Raw genomic sequence first — 17,186 nt, forward strand, 5'->3', positions numbered from 1 at the left:
GCAGACAGTGGTTATATTATGGCCCCTGCAACAGCCAGTCACTTGGCGCCCGCTCAGATATGGACAGGTCATTGAGGGCCGACCAAGTACTTAAGTGCTATGAGGTTTCGCAGGTTCTTTCTGTTCAATTTACAGAGACCCAAAGAGCCATACCGTAGTCTTTCATAATCAAAAACCTCTCAAGAGATTTCGGGACATAACATTCCTCAGACATCCAGCATGAATGAAGAATATTGTAGCATCAGAAGTTGAGCACTGCTCAGGATCTATAGAGCTGTGAGAGAGATCATCTCACAGTCAAACAGCAGATCATCAAGTTAGTAGGCGCCTTCCCCACGTATTCGCTGAAACCTACCCTAGGTTTCCAAGCAATTCCATGGATGAATTTTTGTAATGCATTTGCAAGATACAGTACTGTTCCATACTTGGCGCCTCTTACAGTTGTCCTTTGATTTTATATGGCTTGGTCAATTATGGATAGGTTCTAAGGCCTTGGCAGTGCGCCCAGAAAAGAGTTATCATTAGTGTATTGGTCAAATCGATATTATATTCCTGTATACTAGCCTTATTTTAATCCTTGCGGATTACAATCCTTATATTTTATTATTCTGCTTGTCCGCTTGAACCGCCGTCAATCAAGGTCCGCCAGATTACGCACGATGTACTGCCAGGCGATTTCCCCTGTTCTATAATAGGTATTTCTACCCCATTGGTGTTGGGTCAACTCAGCTGTAATAGACGTTCGCATAGGCCTGCTAATGAAATGCCAGGTAACCGGTGTCTGTTGTGGACAACCACGAAGCGTCCCTATTAAATATAAGTGCTACGCTCGAATACTCTAATTGGCCATTGCTCCGAATTCCTGCCGTCTAACCGCGTGTTAATTCTCCATCCAATCTTAGATATCTAACCGCCCATCATAGCGCTATTTAAGCCATAATGTCAGACCGCTGCAGTTCAAAGCTGGAGAACTACTCCATAAAGCTCTAAATTCATCCTGTTCCTCTCCCCTATCAAGGTGTTGTAGACTGAAAATCCTCGAAATGGCTACACCGGTCAACATAACCAGCTACTTCAACCGAGGGCCACTAACCACCACTTTTACTCCCCCAACTACCTGCCTTCAGACTTTATCCACAGCTGTCTACGAGGTGAATGGGATACCGCAAACAACTATGTATTATGGTCACTGGTTTGATGGACTAGGTCAGACATGTTATCCCACTGGCACAATGCCAACTTCGCTGCTCCTTTCTCCCACATATTGGGGGACATACTGGTGTATGTCGACTTGCCTCCAAGGGGATGCATTGATGAACTTATAGACTGTTAAATATAGATTCTCCAGGATTGTACTGCCCCAGTGGATGGGCCACAGCGGGCCAATTATCCGGATCATGGAACGGGATTGATATAATAAGTAGCACCAGTGGAGCGATTTGCTGCCCTTGGTGAGTGACCCATGGTGTGATGTAGAATGTCTGCTTACTTGACTAGGAGCATGAGTCACTACGCCGGTGGCCACCAATGCAGTGGTGTCCTCCCGGCGAAAGAAACGGTCGCAATGGCGGCCTCTGGTATTATTGTCACTAGTGTACTCTCAACCCCGGTGACTGTTTACGCCGATGGGATTCCGCTCATTTGGGAGGCGTCCGATCTCCCCAAGTCGACTAGTGTGCTCCAGAGGGGAACATCATCATCTTCATTTGGTCCAACTTCAACTTCGCCCCTGGCAAGTTCGATGGCCCATTCAGGCCAATCTGGACTTGCAGAAGGTGCAAAGATCGGGATTGGAGTTGGTGTCCCTCTAGGCGCCCTCACCATAGGTGCAGTTGTATTCTTTGATATCCTACGACGGCATCGCAAAGGGAAAATTAATCAATCTCAGCCACTGTCGCAAGAATATGTCAGGCAGTCAGAGCCGGCGGAACTTTCCTCCTCAGGTCCACGGTCCGAGCTTGAGTCTCCTTTCACAGTTAGACATGAATTAGCTTGAATGATGGAGGTGCATTTTGTGTCCTCACTTTTTGTAGAAATACGACTCCACAAATGAGCAACGCTGAGCCTCTTTGAGAATACCTGAAACTGCCGCTGAGAAACCACGGTTCTGGCGCTTGCTGGAGTCCATAAGGACACAGTGTCGCCCTGAAATTAGCCGGATTCCCTCCATGGCCCCTATGTAGATTCCATGCCTGCGGACTGCGGTAGCACTACGACGCTAAGCGTTCTCGGCTTCCGCAGCCACATCCCCACCCAATATTGAGTGGCCATGGGAGGCGCTAACCGACATACTGGATGGCATCATGAATGCGTCATGCATCATGGAGATTGGAGTGGAGTCTCAAGAATGTATGCGTTTGGCTGAGTAAAGTGCCAAGCTGCCATTTAGATGTTCGGAGTCTATACAGCCCGATAATGAAGCATCGCTAATGCAAAGTGACAAGTCTATCGCAGATCTCGCCTCGTAACATATGAAAAAGATGAAATATCGTTTTTGTCATGCCATAACCTCCCAATACACTGATCGTGTTACCAATGGCAGATACCTCCCTCACTATCATCTGCCGTCCAGGTCCCCGATAGCCCGACCACTTCCAGGTGGCCGTCCGGATGCTCGCCCAACTTGCTCAGGGCCGCGAAGCTCGGCTCCGCTGGACCGTTGCTTAGCAGTCGTCGCGCCCAAGCGTCAATAGCAGGCTCTCCAGTTTCATCGCGCGCCTGCTTAAGGAACGGGATCAGTGCCGTCCCGCCCGTGCCGCGCAGCTTCTTGCTTCCAGGCCGAACATTGGCCAGGTTCATTGTTATTGATGGCCTCCTGGCACTGGATGTCTCGGGTGCACGATTTCGTGCATCCCGCGCGGGGATGATGATGTATCGAGACACCATCTGAATGTGTTTGTCTCGCATGGACCGCAGCATAGCGAGACAGGCATCGTAGGCGAGGCAGAGCGCTTTGTCCGAGCGTCGCGCTTCCACGTACTCCCGGATATTGGCCACGGCGCTCACGTGTTCCAGGAAACGCCGATGAGGACCGGGCATGTAGGTTCGCATCTCCTGGATGAACCCGTGCCGCGGTGCTCCTGCAACGCCTTCCTTCTCATTCTCGGACGGAGTGCTGGCGGGACGAGTCTCGCCGGTGGGCCGGTGTTCGATGCCCAGGGCGACATCGAAGAATTGGATAAGTGAACTCTGAGCGTTGCTGCCACCTCCATATTGGCGATACTCGGGTTCTTCACTTCCATCGTCGTACAACAGGCCGTTCGGCAACCCAGCATCAGCCATGTTCTTGCTTCCGGCGAGATATGGCCGGATTCGGTGATAGAACACGTAGGGATCACAATGCTCATACATCCGCTCGAGGAGCACACCGATCTGGTCCAGAATGTCGGCAATACTTTGCAGGCACTCTGTGACCACTCTGCTATTTCCAGTCCGCGCTGCGGAAATAGCTTGTAAAACCAAGGGAATGGCAGGTGCTCCACGGGCCTCAATAGCCACCGAAATCAGATAGAACCACCGTTCGTCTAGTGATCCCGTGAGAGAATTGATGCAGGCGAGGTTATCCAGGTCGTGCGCGGGTTCATCCGGGAAGATAGACTTGTAGTTCCACAAACACACTGCGGCATATGTTGCCACCGGAGGGAGCTCTAGATGGTCGCAGACCTCGAGAAGGGGAATAGTAAGCTGAGGTGGAATTCTCTGCGAATCAACCATCAGTATCAGCATGTGCACCTGCAGGACTTGTTTGTCAGAAAGCCTACCTCTTCTGGTATCTTGCCACCCCAGACGTAACCGTGAAGCATGAAGGTCAATACAACGTAAGCCCTTCGCCACTCATCTTCGGAATGTAGGTATTTGGTCTGAAGAAGAGGTAAACTGTTGACGACATCCCGCATCCTCCCACTGTGGAGTAGAGACTGTAGATTGGATGCTATCCATTCCCACTTGGCATAGTAAGGATCTGGAAGGGCCTCGAGTGGCGGTTCTGGTGGAAGGAAGCCATGATCTGGGGAGATGCCGTAGTCCGCGAGAGCGGGGATAGGAGGAAGCATTGTGTAGGCAGTGTTCAATGCACACAAGCTGGAGTGACAGCCCGGATACAAAACAGGATGATTTAAGCAGTTGAAAATGAAAGCCGAGCCCGTTGTTTATCTAGCGGATGTTGGAGTCCGCGTTTCCTCCTGGAGGCGAATCCGTGACTTCAGGTTCCAAAGTTTGTTAAACTCTGCTCCGGACCTGACACCCGAGTGGCTCAGATCGGACGATACCCCAGATCCTTTGATCGAACTGGGGCGTACGATGAAGTTGATCTTGTGCCTATATTCCAAGGCTTGAGAAACAACTGGTCTTGGGGTAAAACACCGATCAGCGGAAGGGACGAGACTGGATTGACACTGGTCTGAGACAAAGCAACCAGGCAGTCCTTCAGTCAGATTTCACTGTATTACAAGAGACAGTAGGATAGGTGACACAAAGAAGCAGGAATCCCAGCAATAAAAGACAACGCTTCCCCGATGCACGCGGAGAAGAGCGGAAGAAAAAGACTACAAGCAAAGGAGAGAAAGATGATCAGTGGCCCGTCTAATTCGGAACCTTGGTAGAAAATGTCGCTCCTCCGGTGGGGGATGGCATGAGGATTAATAATGCTCGTAGAAAAGGCAGGATAGAATGGGAGCTGGCGTTGTGAGTTATAAATGGTCGTGTGCTCAAAGTACTGAAAGAGATTGACCGAATTGACCATGACTGGGTGAGGAATATTGACGGCCTTTCCAGAACAACGTAAGCCTCCGGCAAGGACGGAATCATTAAATCAGAATGTCAGGAGACAACAAATCCTGGCCAATGAATAGAGATCATTTAGACCGGAGAACAAGGGGGCGAATGTCCCGTGGAAAAACGAGGCCGATATAGGCAAACGACTTAAGCTAACTTTTCGCAGACTGAGTGATGATTATTGAGCATTGGGTGGGCCAGAGACAGGGTGATGAGACACGCAAGAGAAGGTGGCATGAGGAGGAGATGATGGTAAACATGCTAGAATGCTATGAATAGTCAGTATGCGGGTTATACAATGACATTATTGCGACTCTTTTTGTACTTCTATATCAAAACATCGAAAGATATACTCCAGATACTCCAGATGCACCCATTGAAGCCATGCGCCAGCACCAGCGGCAGACTGGGTGGAAGCGAAAGGGGGTCACTATTTGACGAGTGCTAGCCTGAGTGCTAGAGAATGAACCGGAACCCTCTCTGACTGGCGGCCGCCGCCTCCCAGCCCGCAAGTGTGCGAAACCGGGTGCGGTTCCCCCTCCATAAGCGAGTGCGCCGGCGCTTTCGCCTACACCCACGCCACCCCATTCGGGTCTGCGGTGAAAGCAGGGACTCAAAAGTTTATTCTTGGGTCACATGATTGGCGATCGGAAGGTACACCTTTTGGGGATCACCTATCCCGGAAATCAAGTACCATCTCGCATGGATTATGGCAATACCGGATATAAGCGTACTTCCTAGTTAGACAAACTGGATAGTGTCGGTGGAAGACATGAGCCTACATCGAGTTTGATATATTTCTGGCGCGCGAGGCTGGAGTAGCTCATTGCTCAATTCTGTACAGACTATTTAAAATGGATCAAGTTCCGTCATCAATCTCATATTGTTACATGCCAACCCAACGCCGTCCCGAGTGTGATAATTTGCAAAATGATGAATTAATGGACAGACTTCGCATGGTCATCCTGGAAAGGAGGAGGTAAACCATAAGAGAGTTTCTAATGCTGACTCCATTGGATGGTGTTCAGATCAATGCCTTCCTGAACCAACTCCCACAGAGGACTCAGCTCTCGGAGGAAGTGGACACGGTCCTGGACAGCCTTGAGGACGTAGTCAATCTCACTATCTGTTGTGAACCGTCCAATACCAAAACGAATACTGCTGTGAGCGCTCTCGTCACTGCTGCCCAACGCACGAAGGACGTAGCTGGGTTCCAGCGAGGCAGAGGTACAGGCACTACCGGACGACAGAGCAATGTCCTTCAGAGCCATCAAAAGGGACTCGCCCTCAATATAAGCGAACGAGACGTTGACGCATCCAGGGTAATGGCGCTCAGCATCTCCATTGAGCGTGGTGTGTTCCATCGCCAGAAGTCCATCCAGCAGACGCTTCGACAGCCGTTCAACGTGCTTTCTATCATACTGCTCGATACATTAGCATAAACAATTCAGAGCAACGTTGAAGTCATAACGAGATTTTTTTAGTAGCGGTCGACTCATTACCCCTGCGATGTACGTCATGCAGCCATGACAACATACCAAAGGTATGAAGCTACCGTCATGGTGTCCGAAAAACTCATGCAATATATAATCCCCGTCGACAATCATCCAAAGAAACATGGGATTATGAAAGAAGATAACTCACCTCCATATCCTGACTGGCGATGCGGCAAGCCTCGCCGAAACCAACAACCAAGTGAGGAGCGAGCGTGCCACTGCGCAATCCTCGTTCCTGTCCACCACCGGAGATGATGGGCTCAAGACGAACCCTGGGTCTGCGTCGAACATAGCAAGCACCAATACCCTTGGGGCCATAAATCTTGTGGCTGGAGATAGACATCAAATCGACGTTCAGCTTGTTGACATCCAAGGGGATTTTGCCGACTGCCTGGGCAGCATCAGTGTGGAAGAAAACCTTCTTCGCACGGCAGAGCTTTCCGATCTCTTCCATGGGTTGAATCACACCAATCTCATTGTTGACGGCCATGATGCTGACCAGAGCCGTGTCGGGTCGAATGGCCGCCTCCAGATCCTCCATCCGGATCAATCCGTTATTTTGAACGGGCAGATATGTGACTTCGAATCCCTCATCTTGGAGATGCCGGCAGCTGTCCAATACACACTTGTGCTCAGTCTGCGTTGTGATAACGTGCTTCTTCTTGCCGGAACGACCAAAGAATCTGGCCACACCCTTGATGCTCATGTTGTTACTTTCTGTGGCGCCGCTCGTAAAGATGATCTCCTTTGAATCCGCCCCAATCAATTTTGCAATATGTTCTCTGGCTTGTTCGACAGCCTTCTCCGACTCCCAACCATAGGCGTGAGTCCTGGAATGTGGGTTTCCGTAGATGCCGGTGAGATAGGGAAGCATAGCGTCAAGAACACGAGGGTCAAGCGGCGTAGTGGCCTGCATATCCAAATAGATGGGCCGTGTTCCCTGATCCATAACAGTTGCTTGTTTCAAAATACCCGCAGAGGGACTCATCGAAGCATCTCCGGAGATGCCAGAGGCGGGAAGTTCGACCTTTCCAGGCTGAAGACCTGTCTGCTTGATGAAGTTCTTCTGCTCCTGTTTGATGGCTGTGTCGATCGAGACCTGAGCGTTTCCAGTTTTGGTCTCGGTAACATATGTCCGTCTCGAAGCTGCACCACCGGAGGTGGCGAGCGCCCGTCTGGGGAAGGACGCGGTCGCCAGGGAGCCATGCTGAGTCGACGAGAGTCGACGAGCATAGGCACGAGATGCCTGTCTCAAGGCAGATGGTGTAACGCTAGACATAATTTAGATGTTGCTCAACCGTACCATTAAAATGCTTGATGGTCTGTTGATAGCAGAGTGGATGACAGCTAAGGAGAAAGGCGCGAATTCGTAAGAGTGAGAAAAAGGTTTGGATCCGGTTATATCATTGCCGCTAAGCCCGATCGGAGCGGAGCAATCAGATAGCTCGGTGAATTCGCTCGGTCTTTTCCACCGGAATATCAGCGGACCTATCTATTGCCCCAAGTATCATTTGTCAGGGTAGATTAATTGTCAAATGGGCAGCATATCCATATTTTGTCATCAAATGAGCAGATTGGGGAGGGAAGATCCCTTATATAGCTTCTGTGGGGAAGAAAAGGCAGGGTACGGCGAAACGCGATTATCCCCCGCGGTTGTTTACTCTCCGTCTAATACTTGAAGAGTAGTATGTCAGAGATATTCTCAGGGTGTACTCCGTACTCGGAGATTATTAGAGCACTATTATGCACCGTCGAGTCGTTACGGTACAGATCATTATAGTGATGCCTAATGTTGTAGCACAAGTTAGATTCAAGCCAAAGGAACACCAAGCCTGAATAACCGGTGCCTAAAACCAGCTCCTAGGGGAGACTCCGGCATTCGGTGTGGTTCTCCGTCACTGCGCCACACTCGATCGATCGGTATGTTCAGTCACAAGGAACATGTATGACTTCATCATACCACGGTGCACAAATGAGCAAAGGAAATGGCCTTAGATTAGTCTCGAATGCTGAATTCATTTAAACTTATTGCTATACCCTATTGATCATTTTAGTGACCCAATACTAAGAGAATAATACGTACCTGGTACCTCTCAGCCACACTTACCTCAACAGCATCCTATGTCATAGCTCAGCCACAGCGCCGAGCAGACGAACCACTAGTATATTGGGCTGGGCTGAAGGCTGCAAATCCACTCCAAGCAACAAGAAGGTCGCTTTCCCCCCACTCCTCACCACTGAGCCATTTCTCGCTCTAATATCACTCTTTCTTTACTGCTCCCTGAGACCCTCGTCCTTTATCCCCCTAGCATCATCTCAAACACACCTAGATCGCCACCGTTGTCTATACCGAGCACTTCCGCCCAGCACCTACAGGAGAGATTCCACCACCAGGAACACCGAGATGAGTTTGAAGGGTTTCCAGAAGAGCATTGTTCGCGCACCGCAGCAATTCAAGGCGCGGTTCAATATTGGCGAACACACCAAGGATCCGATCTATCAAGATGCCGAGCGACGATTTCAAGAACTTGAAAAGGAGACGAAGAAGCTTCATGATGAGTCCAGGAAGTATTTTGAAGCTATTAATGGTACTGATTTGCTCGGGGTCGATTCTGTTGAGCAGGGTCCGGGTAGCAAAATGGACTAATGATCACACAGGCATGTTGAATCACCAGATCGAATTCTCCAAAGCCATGACAGAGTTATACAAACCCATCTCCGGTCGCGCCTCGGACCCGAGCACATACACCATTGAGGGCAACCCGGAAGGAATTCGAGCTTGCGAGGAATACGAAGGAATTGTTCGCGACCTACAGGAGTCACTTGCGCCCGAGCTAGAGTTGATCGAGACTCGCATTGTGAGTCCGGCAAATCAACTGCTGGAGGTGATCAAGGTGATTCGGAAGGTAGCGGTGAAGCGAGATCACAAGAAGCTGGACTATGATCGACACCGCAACACTTTGAAGAAACTCCAGGAGAAGAAGGACAAATCGCTGAAGGATGAGAAGGCCCTCTACAAAGCGGAGAATGACGTGGAGCAGGCCACGCAGGAATTCAACTACTACAACGACCTGCTCAAAGATGAGCTACCCAAACTCTTTGCCCTCGAAGCCGAGTTCATCCGCCCGCTGTTTCAGTCGTTCTACTACATGCAGCTGAATGTCTTCTACACATTGCATGATAAAATGCAGGGCATGAATATCGCCTATTTCGATTTAACTCTGGATGTCGAGGAGGCATTCGAGAAGAAGCGAGGTGACGTCAAAGAGCGGGCAGAAGCACTTACCATCGTCCATTTCAAGACGAAGGGCCTGGGCCGACAACCCTCCAAATTCACACCTCCCGGCAAGGACAAGATGGCGTACGAGAGCAAGAGCACATTCGCCCGCACGAATCGCACCGAGGAGACTGACAACCCCCCTCCACCCTACTCGGCCTCTGCAAGTACTGTTGCGGCCGCCAAGGCCAAGCCAGCGCCTCCGCCACCCAAGCCCAAGCCCGCCCGATTCGGTGCGGCAGTCGAGACGGTTACAGCCTTGTATGACTACGAAGCACAGGCGCACGGTGATCTCAGCTTCTCTGCGGGCGACGTGATTGAGATTATCCAGCGGACGGATAACCAGAACGAATGGTGGACCGGTAGAGTTGATGGACGAGAAGGCCAGTTCCCAGGTCAGTTCTATTCACTGTTCTTCTTTCTATCTTGAAGATACTAACCTTCTTTTCACCACAGCAAATTATGTTCAGTTGCGTTAGCATATATTTTTACCACTTTCAGCGCTCATGTCACAATATTCATATTCTCCCCCTTTTGATGCTGCTGTCTATTAGCGACGGCCCTTTACAGAAGTTGTGGGTTCCTTTGCACACTTTCTTTGGCTTTGAGCTCCAGCAGCATCGTCAATCTCTACTTCATTCATCTCCCTACTTGCCTGTCATAGAGCATCGCGTGCATGAAGATAGTCTCTTTGCTTGTAAATAGTCTCTAGGCTATTCTTAAGCTCTAATCCACGCCCAAAGGCATTCGATTCAACTACGTTGGACTCTTATGGAACGGCAAAACTGGTTTTACTGCGGCAAGCTGTGGATCAGTGCCGTTTTCGAAGGGGAGTCAATATACAGCGCAAGTGCGGACACTGTAGGTTCCATTGAAGCCATTTCCGCGTCGCTAACAGAGCGAACGCCTATAGCACAGGTAGTTCCGACTCTCACCTGCGCCGGATACTTCCTAAAATGTAACTGTAGATCGTCTATGATATCCGACGCGAGTCGTCGTTCACTTTCTTGACATCCTCGGAGCCACAGAACTAGAAGACGGCGCGAACAGATCCGGTCATTCAATCGTTTATTTACATAGGTAGAGTAACATTTTCAAAACACCTCCTACGGTGGAAATGACGTCTCCCTATGATATCGACATCTAGACCTACGGCACTTCTCAGTGCCCGGGTCACTTCATAAATGCAGCCGTAGACCTCGGCGTAAAGTTTGAATTTCAGCGATAGCTCACAACTCGGCTATCGTGTTGCAAGCATCGATTGTAGTACGAAAGGTGGACCCGTAAACAATAGGTTTAACCCGTCCATGATGCCGTGTTCATCCCAGCCTAGATGACCCAAGAGAGCTGCCGCCATATGCGTGCGTGGCATGAGAAAGACGGACGGTCCCCAGGGACTGGTGATCGGGAGTTGGAGGGTTGCACCATCCGGCCATGTGTCCAGCGAAGTCAAAGAGCGCGAGTGCTTTTGAAGCTTTGAAAACTGTTCCGGTCCTAAGCACTTCCAAGTCACGGGTGGCTACCGTTGCTTGTTATCCCAAAGGAATTCGGTTTCCTTACGGAATTTTTTTGACTGCTGCTGCTGATGCTCTTGAATGTATCCAGGTATCTGGTATAGCCGCTTATGTGTTCGGGTCAGGTCAATGATGCTGGACGGTCAGGGGCCTGCTTACCTTGCCCAAGCCCATATCATCCGCCAGATATTCTCCATTGAGTGCATTCTCGATTGTCAGCATCCAGTAAACCGCGAACGCCTGGCGAGGCTTGAGTGACCTGCGCTTGATTGTCTCATCCGGCTGTTCTCCGAAGCTGCCTTTCAGTTTATAAAACCTCTTGCAGTCGGCCCAGGTTTTTCGATCTACGCGGTCGACCGTGAAGGATATCTGGAACCGTTGGAGCCTGGTCATCACCTCGTCAGCCTCTAATTAACCAATCTGGTGACACAAGATGCACAATGGAAGATATGACTACTTACTCGTCCACGGACTCCGCCTCCAACGGGCCCGCAAGCTCAGCAACATCATCGTCAGCTACCTCGATCGGGAGGTCATGACTGCCACGGTTATTAGCGGGATCATCAATATTGATAACCTCCGGTGGTTGCTCAACGGTCTCATTGGGGTTGTCGTCAGGACAGGAAGGGCTCGCGGACCTTCCATTCTGTCAGTTAGCACCAGATCAATTAACACCTTCCTCAGTAGAGTTCATCAGTCACTTGTCTGTGCTGCTGCCAGATAACGTTCCTCGCCGCTGAGGGTATCCTTGAAATCTTGTGTATCCATTCCTTTCTTCTTTCAGGGTAGTTTGTGGTCGGTGTCATGTATTCTGAGAAGAAGAAGAACACAGAAGCCTGACGACTGTCATCCTCATGTTCGAGCCAGAGGACACTCAGTCCTAATCACGGCTTTGCCGACGCTGACAAGTTCCCTAGGCACAAGATATAGGTCTCAGCATTGTCTCCATGACTTCATCTTGAGTACAAGCAATGGTGGACTCAGTCGCAGTCAAAGGGGGAGGAGATGCTGCTTCTGCGGGAGCCGCTGCTTCAACTTACTTAAGGTAAGCTATCAGACTAGATCCATTTCATTTATCTTCCATAGCAGGATCCTGGCCATCGGGGCTCGCAGTAGCAGGAGTGGAAATGCTCCCAGTAGCAGCAGTATTCGCAACAGGATCAGGAATAGGATCAGGAATAGGATCAGGAATAGGATCAGGAATAGGATCAGGAATAGGATCAGGAATAGGATCAGGAATAGGATCAGGAATAGGATCAGGAATAGGATCAGGAATAGGATCAGCAACAGGATCAGCAACAGCCGGAGCCGCGGCGGCGGCGGCAGGGGCATGAGGCTAACATCGGTCAGCCTTCACATCATCATTCATTCAAACGGTACCACTTACGTTGCCCAGGCCCCCATGCCCACCACCGCGGCCACCGCCACGAGCTCGAGGGGAGGATAATGGTCTTCCCGATGAGAATTTTTCGGATATCTCGAAGAATAACCTCTTTTCCCTTGGATGGCCTTTCGCTGTGGCTTTGCAACATTTCAAGTTGAGGAAACAGTCCAGTGACAACTTTCGTAAATCATGGTTTTTGATGCCGGAACTCGTTTCCCAGCCCTTCCACAAGGCTAGGGCATCTGGCCTGTTCCATTGAGATGGGTATACCGGTCTGTCTTCTGCCGTCTGGGCTCAGCTTGGCTAATTTGTTTTTTGTATAGAAGACCAAATCATCGTAGAGACAAGTTGAAGATATATAGTGGTTTCATGTAAGTTGAGGAGTATACTGAGTGTCAGAAGCGAGCAGAAATAAGGAAGCAGAGCAGTTAATATACTATCCAGGGAGGGGTAGTAATCATTCACTAGATACAATGGGGGAATCATTCTTTATTGACTGGCTTTACGCGCAAGCAACAGATTCACTGCAACGACCAAGGACTGAGTAGTGAACAAAGCAGGAAATGCTTGGCTAGCCTGTCATAGTCTTTAGCAACAAGATGAAGTCACCGATCATCGTCACAAGCCTTGACAAGCACTACAGCAGTTGTCCGTCTCCACCTGTCGGATCTCGTATCGGAAGGCTGCTCCCATACTAGCTTGAATGCAGAGTGTCTTATATATCGCCTTACCTTTCATTTTTCATTTTTCCAACATCTATTCTGGCACATCTCTTCCTCCCTCAAATTCAAATATATATTCCAAAATGAAAATCACAGCCTGGTTCTCCCTCCTCCTCACCGCCGCTCTCGCAGCTCCCCAGAGCGACTCCCAAGCCCTATCCAGCGACCTAGCCAACTGGTCCTCCCTCGGAAATGCCTTGTGAGTCTAGCCCTCCTCACTTTTTGGGGCGCCTACAACACTAACAACCAGCAGACAATCCCTAAACTTCAACTTCACCCTGCCCACCAAAACCGCCAACCTGGACAACATCTCACCACCCCCTCGCTCCCTCATCCCAGAGGTCATCACCGCACTGCCCCCGTCGGTACTAATGGAACTCGTCATCCCGTCCCAGCGCAGCGCCCTCGCCAGCCAGTTCAAGGCCGGGAGCACACCAGCCTGGTATGCGAGTCTCCCCAGCGATGTCCAGAGTTACCTGTCCGTGGTGAAGAGCCAGATCTCCGAGGGGGCGTTGACGGCTACCACGGGCCTGGCGTATCAGACTGCGGCTACTGCGTCGGCTACTGCGTCGGCTACGAGGACAGCGACGGAGACGGGTGCGTCTGCGGGGGGTGCGACGTCTACGTCAAAGGGAATGGCTGCTGCGGCGAGACCGACGGGGGTGTTGATGGCGGGGGAGTGGGCATGGGTGTTTTGGGGCTGGCGTTGGTGCTGTGAGGGACGACCGACTGAATGTGAATGTGTGAATGTGATGAGCGGGCCACATTGCTGTGTGTCTGAAAAATCAAGGAACGAGTGGCAATGATACGAAAGTACGGACTATGGATGATGTGATGACTTGAACTAGGCTAGGCTTTGAATGAACTAGATGTCTGTCTATTGAGTAATGATGTCCGCGGATAGCTCTTCGGTTAAGCTTTAGTGGAGATGCGGAGAATTCATGCGCTCTTGACAAGATATACTGGCTACGACAAGGTAGACAGCTGAATCAAGCATGATGATAGATGTGGAGCAATGAGTGAGACAATTGTTTAACCTGTGCAGATAGAATACGGATGACAATGAGACCATGCCAAATTATGGAAAGAATAGCGAGGTAGACAGGTTCACATGAGTCTCCGATCCCGAGGTCCTGAATGGCTCTCCACTCAGATTGTCAACGATCCACCGTCACGTCGTTCTAGCTCAGTAGCTCACCATGGTCGAAGACTCGAATCCACTTTGAGCTTACCTGATAATAATGTAGACTGCGAATCCAACTGTATGAGTAAACCAGACCAGACAGGGGATGAATAAGAATGACGCATCTACGTATGTGGCTCATAGTCCCTAGATCATTAATCTACCTGAGAGGCATATCTCAATAAAAGCCGCGTATATTTGAGACGATACCTGGGATTTTATCTCCACATCAGTCAGGGACCAGTGTCAAGCAACCCAAAAGGGAATGCATTGCGGCACAGGGGCCACTGTGGGGAGTGGAGTGGACTTGTACGCTGGAGAAGCGGGGGACTGAACACTGCGCATTCGCATCACATGAATGTCGAGAAATTGGTCATCTTTATCTGTTCACTTCTAGGTTGGCTTGATAACACGAAGTGAAGGCTGAGTGAAGTCTACAGCCTCGGAGGTAATTGTCCAGATCCACGGATGCAGGGCTAGGCTCGGGCTGGGACCAAGACATGTCAAATCGGGGATTTACCTCAGGACTCCAGGGACTAGATAGACCCATCGTACTTGATGAAGCTGATGGCGATGGAGCTGGACAGTAGATAGCGGGGTAATCATGATGCTTGTTTTCTTGCAACTGAGGCCTCGTATCCGAGATAGTTAATTAACAATAGATAGCAATACATATACTTACCTCTGCTCAAGAGTATCTACCATCTTCAGAGACATCTTCCTTTCATCAAACAACAACAACAACATAACAATATGCGTCTCTCAACCCTCCTCCTCCCTCTCCTCCCCTCGCCCTCGCCAACCCAAACCCCAACCCAGTAGCCGCACCAGCCCCCAATCCACCGGCGGCGGCCTCCTCTCCGAACTCCCCACCATCCTCAACGGCGTCAAAGAGCTCCTAAGCGAGGACACCCTCAACGACCTGCAAACCATCGTCAAAGGCGGTGCGGTGCTCCTGGGCGGCGACAACGCGGCCAACATCGCCAAGTTGCTTTCAGGCGATAACGTCAACAAGCTCCAGGATGTGATTGATAATGCGCACTCGCTGTTGACGCCGAACTTTGTGAACGAGACGTCGACGTTGATTGGGGATGCGACGCCGGTATGTTTCTTTTTTTTGACCTTTGACGTTGATGCTGACGTTTCTAGCTGGTTTCGGCTGTGGAGAAGTTGTTGGGTGGGTTGTTGGCTTCGTTGACGTAGGTGGTATGGACATGGGTATATATGAGTGATGAATCCATGGGTAGTTATGTATATACAGTGATCCTTGATTGATTATTATAAAACGGGACGATGCAATTGCATCAATATTTCTCTTACCCGAAAGCTGTGCAGAGCATAAAAGTTATGAAGTAGATCCATGGAGTATACAGAATGACGACTAAACAACATTCAAATGTTTCCTCAACTCATTCAGATAGTACCGCAACGGATAAGACCGCACCGACACCGGCAGCGCAGGATAGACCGCATTCGAAAACCCCATCGTGCTTCGGTACAGCCCCCGCGTCCCCATCGTAGACTTGAGCCCATACTCCTCTCGCAGCCTCGGCGGCAGCATCTCGATCGTCATCACCCGCAGAAACGGCTTCAGCATCTGCACCCACCGCGGCACAGCCTTGTCATGCAGCAGATCTTTGGCGAACTTGTTCGCGTCCGGCGTGACCGTCAACCGCTCGATGCGGTCGTCCCAGTACTTCCAGAACTTCTGGCGCGTCTCGGGCCAGACACCCGAAGGCAGGCCCAACATGTGGATTAGAAGACCAAACTCCGCGTACGCCTTTTCGGCCGTCCGGTAATCTACCCGGCCGTAGATGCGCTGGTAGAAATCTGTTGCCGTGGCGTAGAGCGTCGCCGCGATCCAGAGCTGGACGTCGGGCGTGGCAGCGTAGTAATGCTCGCTGCCGCGGAGAGGAGGCTGTCCTCGACCAAGCATCTCGAGCAAGGTCTTCTTCTCCTGCCGTGTGCCAAAGACCAGACAGGAGAAGAAGCTCAGCATTGCTTGCAAGGCATCGCCTAGCTCAGTGGCTAGATTGGGGCCGTTGCAGGCTTTGTCGTGATCGTTGCGAATCTCGGGCGTGGTTGCTTGTAGTAGGAGCGCTGTCCCTGATCCAGCGAAGAGGATACCCTCTTGCAGGATCTGGGGGAGGATTTCGAGGTCATCCAGCGCATCGAGAGGATAGGTTTCTGACTTGATGCTGTTGGTGGTGGGTGTTTGTGTCTTTTTTTCTGGGAGTGTTTCGTCGAGGGACATTTTGACGCGATGCCGTTATCCTTACAGAATAATTGTTGAAGAGAGTAATCGTATGCCAGGCTTTCGCCGTCTTCGTCCCGGTATTGAGTGATAGACTTGCTGCAGGATTGGGAGATTTCACTGTGGAATTAGGAGACAACGGAGGCCCCAAACGATCTTCAACGCTTCCAGACGATTTTCATCACTTTCGTCTCAGCTCAATGATGAGATGATCAGACCACATGCAGACGCTGCAGTTGCCCATGCTTCACATCCGACAATTTTCGTCATATTCTCAACCCCGCATATTCCCCCCCTAACCGGGGAGAGAGTTTCCATTCCCCAACTTTCGGGCTTGTCCAGCGTCTGTGGCACTTGCGGGCAAAGCTTGAGTCGAAACAACCCGACAATGAAGCCACTTTCGTACTATTCCCCACCCTCCATCTGACTAGATTTTATCGGCAATGAGCTAGCAACCGCGGTTGTTTAATAGTATGCGATGATCGTTATCCCAATGGCCGCATGTGAACTGGTAATCAATCGCCGGGATTGGCTGCAGGGGAAGATCGCCGAAGTTCGCAGTGCCGATCATGCGGAGGGAACC

General features: G+C 50.5%; 9 protein-coding genes across 9 annotated transcripts; 4 read left to right on the forward strand and 5 right to left on the reverse strand.

Moving 5' to 3' along the window:
* The first annotated feature begins 922 nt into the window (after positions 1-922).
* On the forward strand, positions 923-2,055 carry P174DRAFT_397707 (uncharacterized protein). Its single transcript, XM_024823811.1, has 3 exons — positions 923-1,281; positions 1,340-1,451; positions 1,498-2,055. Exons 1-3 carry the CDS (start codon positions 1,044-1,046, stop codon positions 1,994-1,996), a joined length of 849 nt encoding a protein of 282 aa, XP_024677353.1. The 5' UTR covers positions 923-1,043; the 3' UTR covers positions 1,997-2,055.
* Positions 2,056-2,529: 474 nt separating this feature from the next.
* On the reverse strand, positions 2,530-4,052 carry P174DRAFT_379938 (indoleamine 2,3-dioxygenase; the record flags this gene model as incomplete). The annotated part of the gene is made up of 2 exons (XM_024822945.1): positions 2,530-3,732; positions 3,762-4,052. The coding sequence occupies 2 exons, from the start codon at positions 4,050-4,052 to the stop codon at positions 2,530-2,532; spliced, it is 1,494 nt and encodes a 497-aa protein (XP_024677354.1).
* A 1,532-nt stretch (positions 4,053-5,584) lies between these two features.
* Positions 5,585-7,965, reverse strand: P174DRAFT_446263 (IscS subfamily cysteine desulfurase). The gene is made up of 2 exons (XM_024828537.1): positions 6,418-7,965; positions 5,585-6,194 (listed from the first exon to the last, which is right to left on the reverse strand). The coding sequence occupies exons 1-2, from the start codon at positions 7,546-7,548 to the stop codon at positions 5,772-5,774; spliced, it is 1,554 nt and encodes a 517-aa protein (XP_024677355.1). The 5' UTR covers positions 7,549-7,965; the 3' UTR covers positions 5,585-5,771.
* A 317-nt stretch (positions 7,966-8,282) lies between these two features.
* P174DRAFT_455403 (amphiphysin) lies at positions 8,283-10,025 on the forward strand (the record flags this gene model as incomplete). The annotated part of the gene is made up of 3 exons (XM_024829321.1): positions 8,283-8,857; positions 8,928-9,941; positions 10,003-10,025. The coding sequence occupies exons 1-3, from the start codon at positions 8,674-8,676 to the stop codon at positions 10,023-10,025; spliced, it is 1,221 nt and encodes a 406-aa protein (XP_024677356.1). The 5' UTR covers positions 8,283-8,673.
* Positions 10,026-10,786: 761 nt separating this feature from the next.
* P174DRAFT_425781 (uncharacterized protein) lies at positions 10,787-11,705 on the reverse strand (the record flags this gene model as incomplete). Its single annotated transcript, XM_024825320.1, has 5 exons — positions 10,787-11,040; positions 11,107-11,167; positions 11,220-11,445; positions 11,522-11,599; positions 11,656-11,705. The coding sequence occupies 5 exons, from the start codon at positions 11,703-11,705 to the stop codon at positions 10,787-10,789; spliced, it is 669 nt and encodes a 222-aa protein (XP_024677357.1).
* Positions 11,706-12,129: 424 nt separating this feature from the next.
* On the reverse strand, positions 12,130-13,182 carry P174DRAFT_425782 (uncharacterized protein; the record flags this gene model as incomplete). The annotated part of the gene is made up of 3 exons (XM_024825321.1): positions 12,130-12,396; positions 12,448-12,725; positions 13,176-13,182. 3 exons carry the CDS (start codon positions 13,180-13,182, stop codon positions 12,130-12,132), a joined length of 552 nt encoding a protein of 183 aa, XP_024677358.1.
* Positions 13,183-13,249: 67 nt separating this feature from the next.
* On the forward strand, positions 13,250-13,884 carry P174DRAFT_435938 (uncharacterized protein; the record flags this gene model as incomplete). Its single annotated transcript, XM_024825966.1, has 3 exons — positions 13,250-13,365; positions 13,420-13,763; positions 13,799-13,884. 3 exons carry the CDS (start codon positions 13,250-13,252, stop codon positions 13,882-13,884), a joined length of 546 nt encoding a protein of 181 aa, XP_024677359.1.
* A 965-nt stretch (positions 13,885-14,849) lies between these two features.
* On the forward strand, positions 14,850-15,552 carry P174DRAFT_435939 (uncharacterized protein; the record flags this gene model as incomplete). The annotated part of the gene is made up of 3 exons (XM_024825967.1): positions 14,850-14,935; positions 15,043-15,451; positions 15,499-15,552. The coding sequence occupies 3 exons, from the start codon at positions 14,850-14,852 to the stop codon at positions 15,550-15,552; spliced, it is 549 nt and encodes a 182-aa protein (XP_024677360.1).
* A 79-nt stretch (positions 15,553-15,631) lies between these two features.
* Positions 15,632-17,088, reverse strand: P174DRAFT_446266 (oxygenase MpaB family protein). The gene has a single exon (XM_024828538.1). It carries the CDS (start codon positions 16,601-16,603, stop codon positions 15,731-15,733), a length of 873 nt encoding a protein of 290 aa, XP_024677361.1. The 5' UTR covers positions 16,604-17,088; the 3' UTR covers positions 15,632-15,730.
* Positions 17,089-17,186: the final 98 nt, after the last annotated feature.

The sequence above is a fragment of the Aspergillus novofumigatus genome (assembly GCF_002847465.1).
Source record: "Aspergillus novofumigatus IBT 16806 chromosome Unknown P174scaffold_12, whole genome shotgun sequence".
NCBI lineage: Eukaryota > Fungi > Ascomycota > Eurotiomycetes > Eurotiales > Aspergillaceae > Aspergillus > Aspergillus novofumigatus.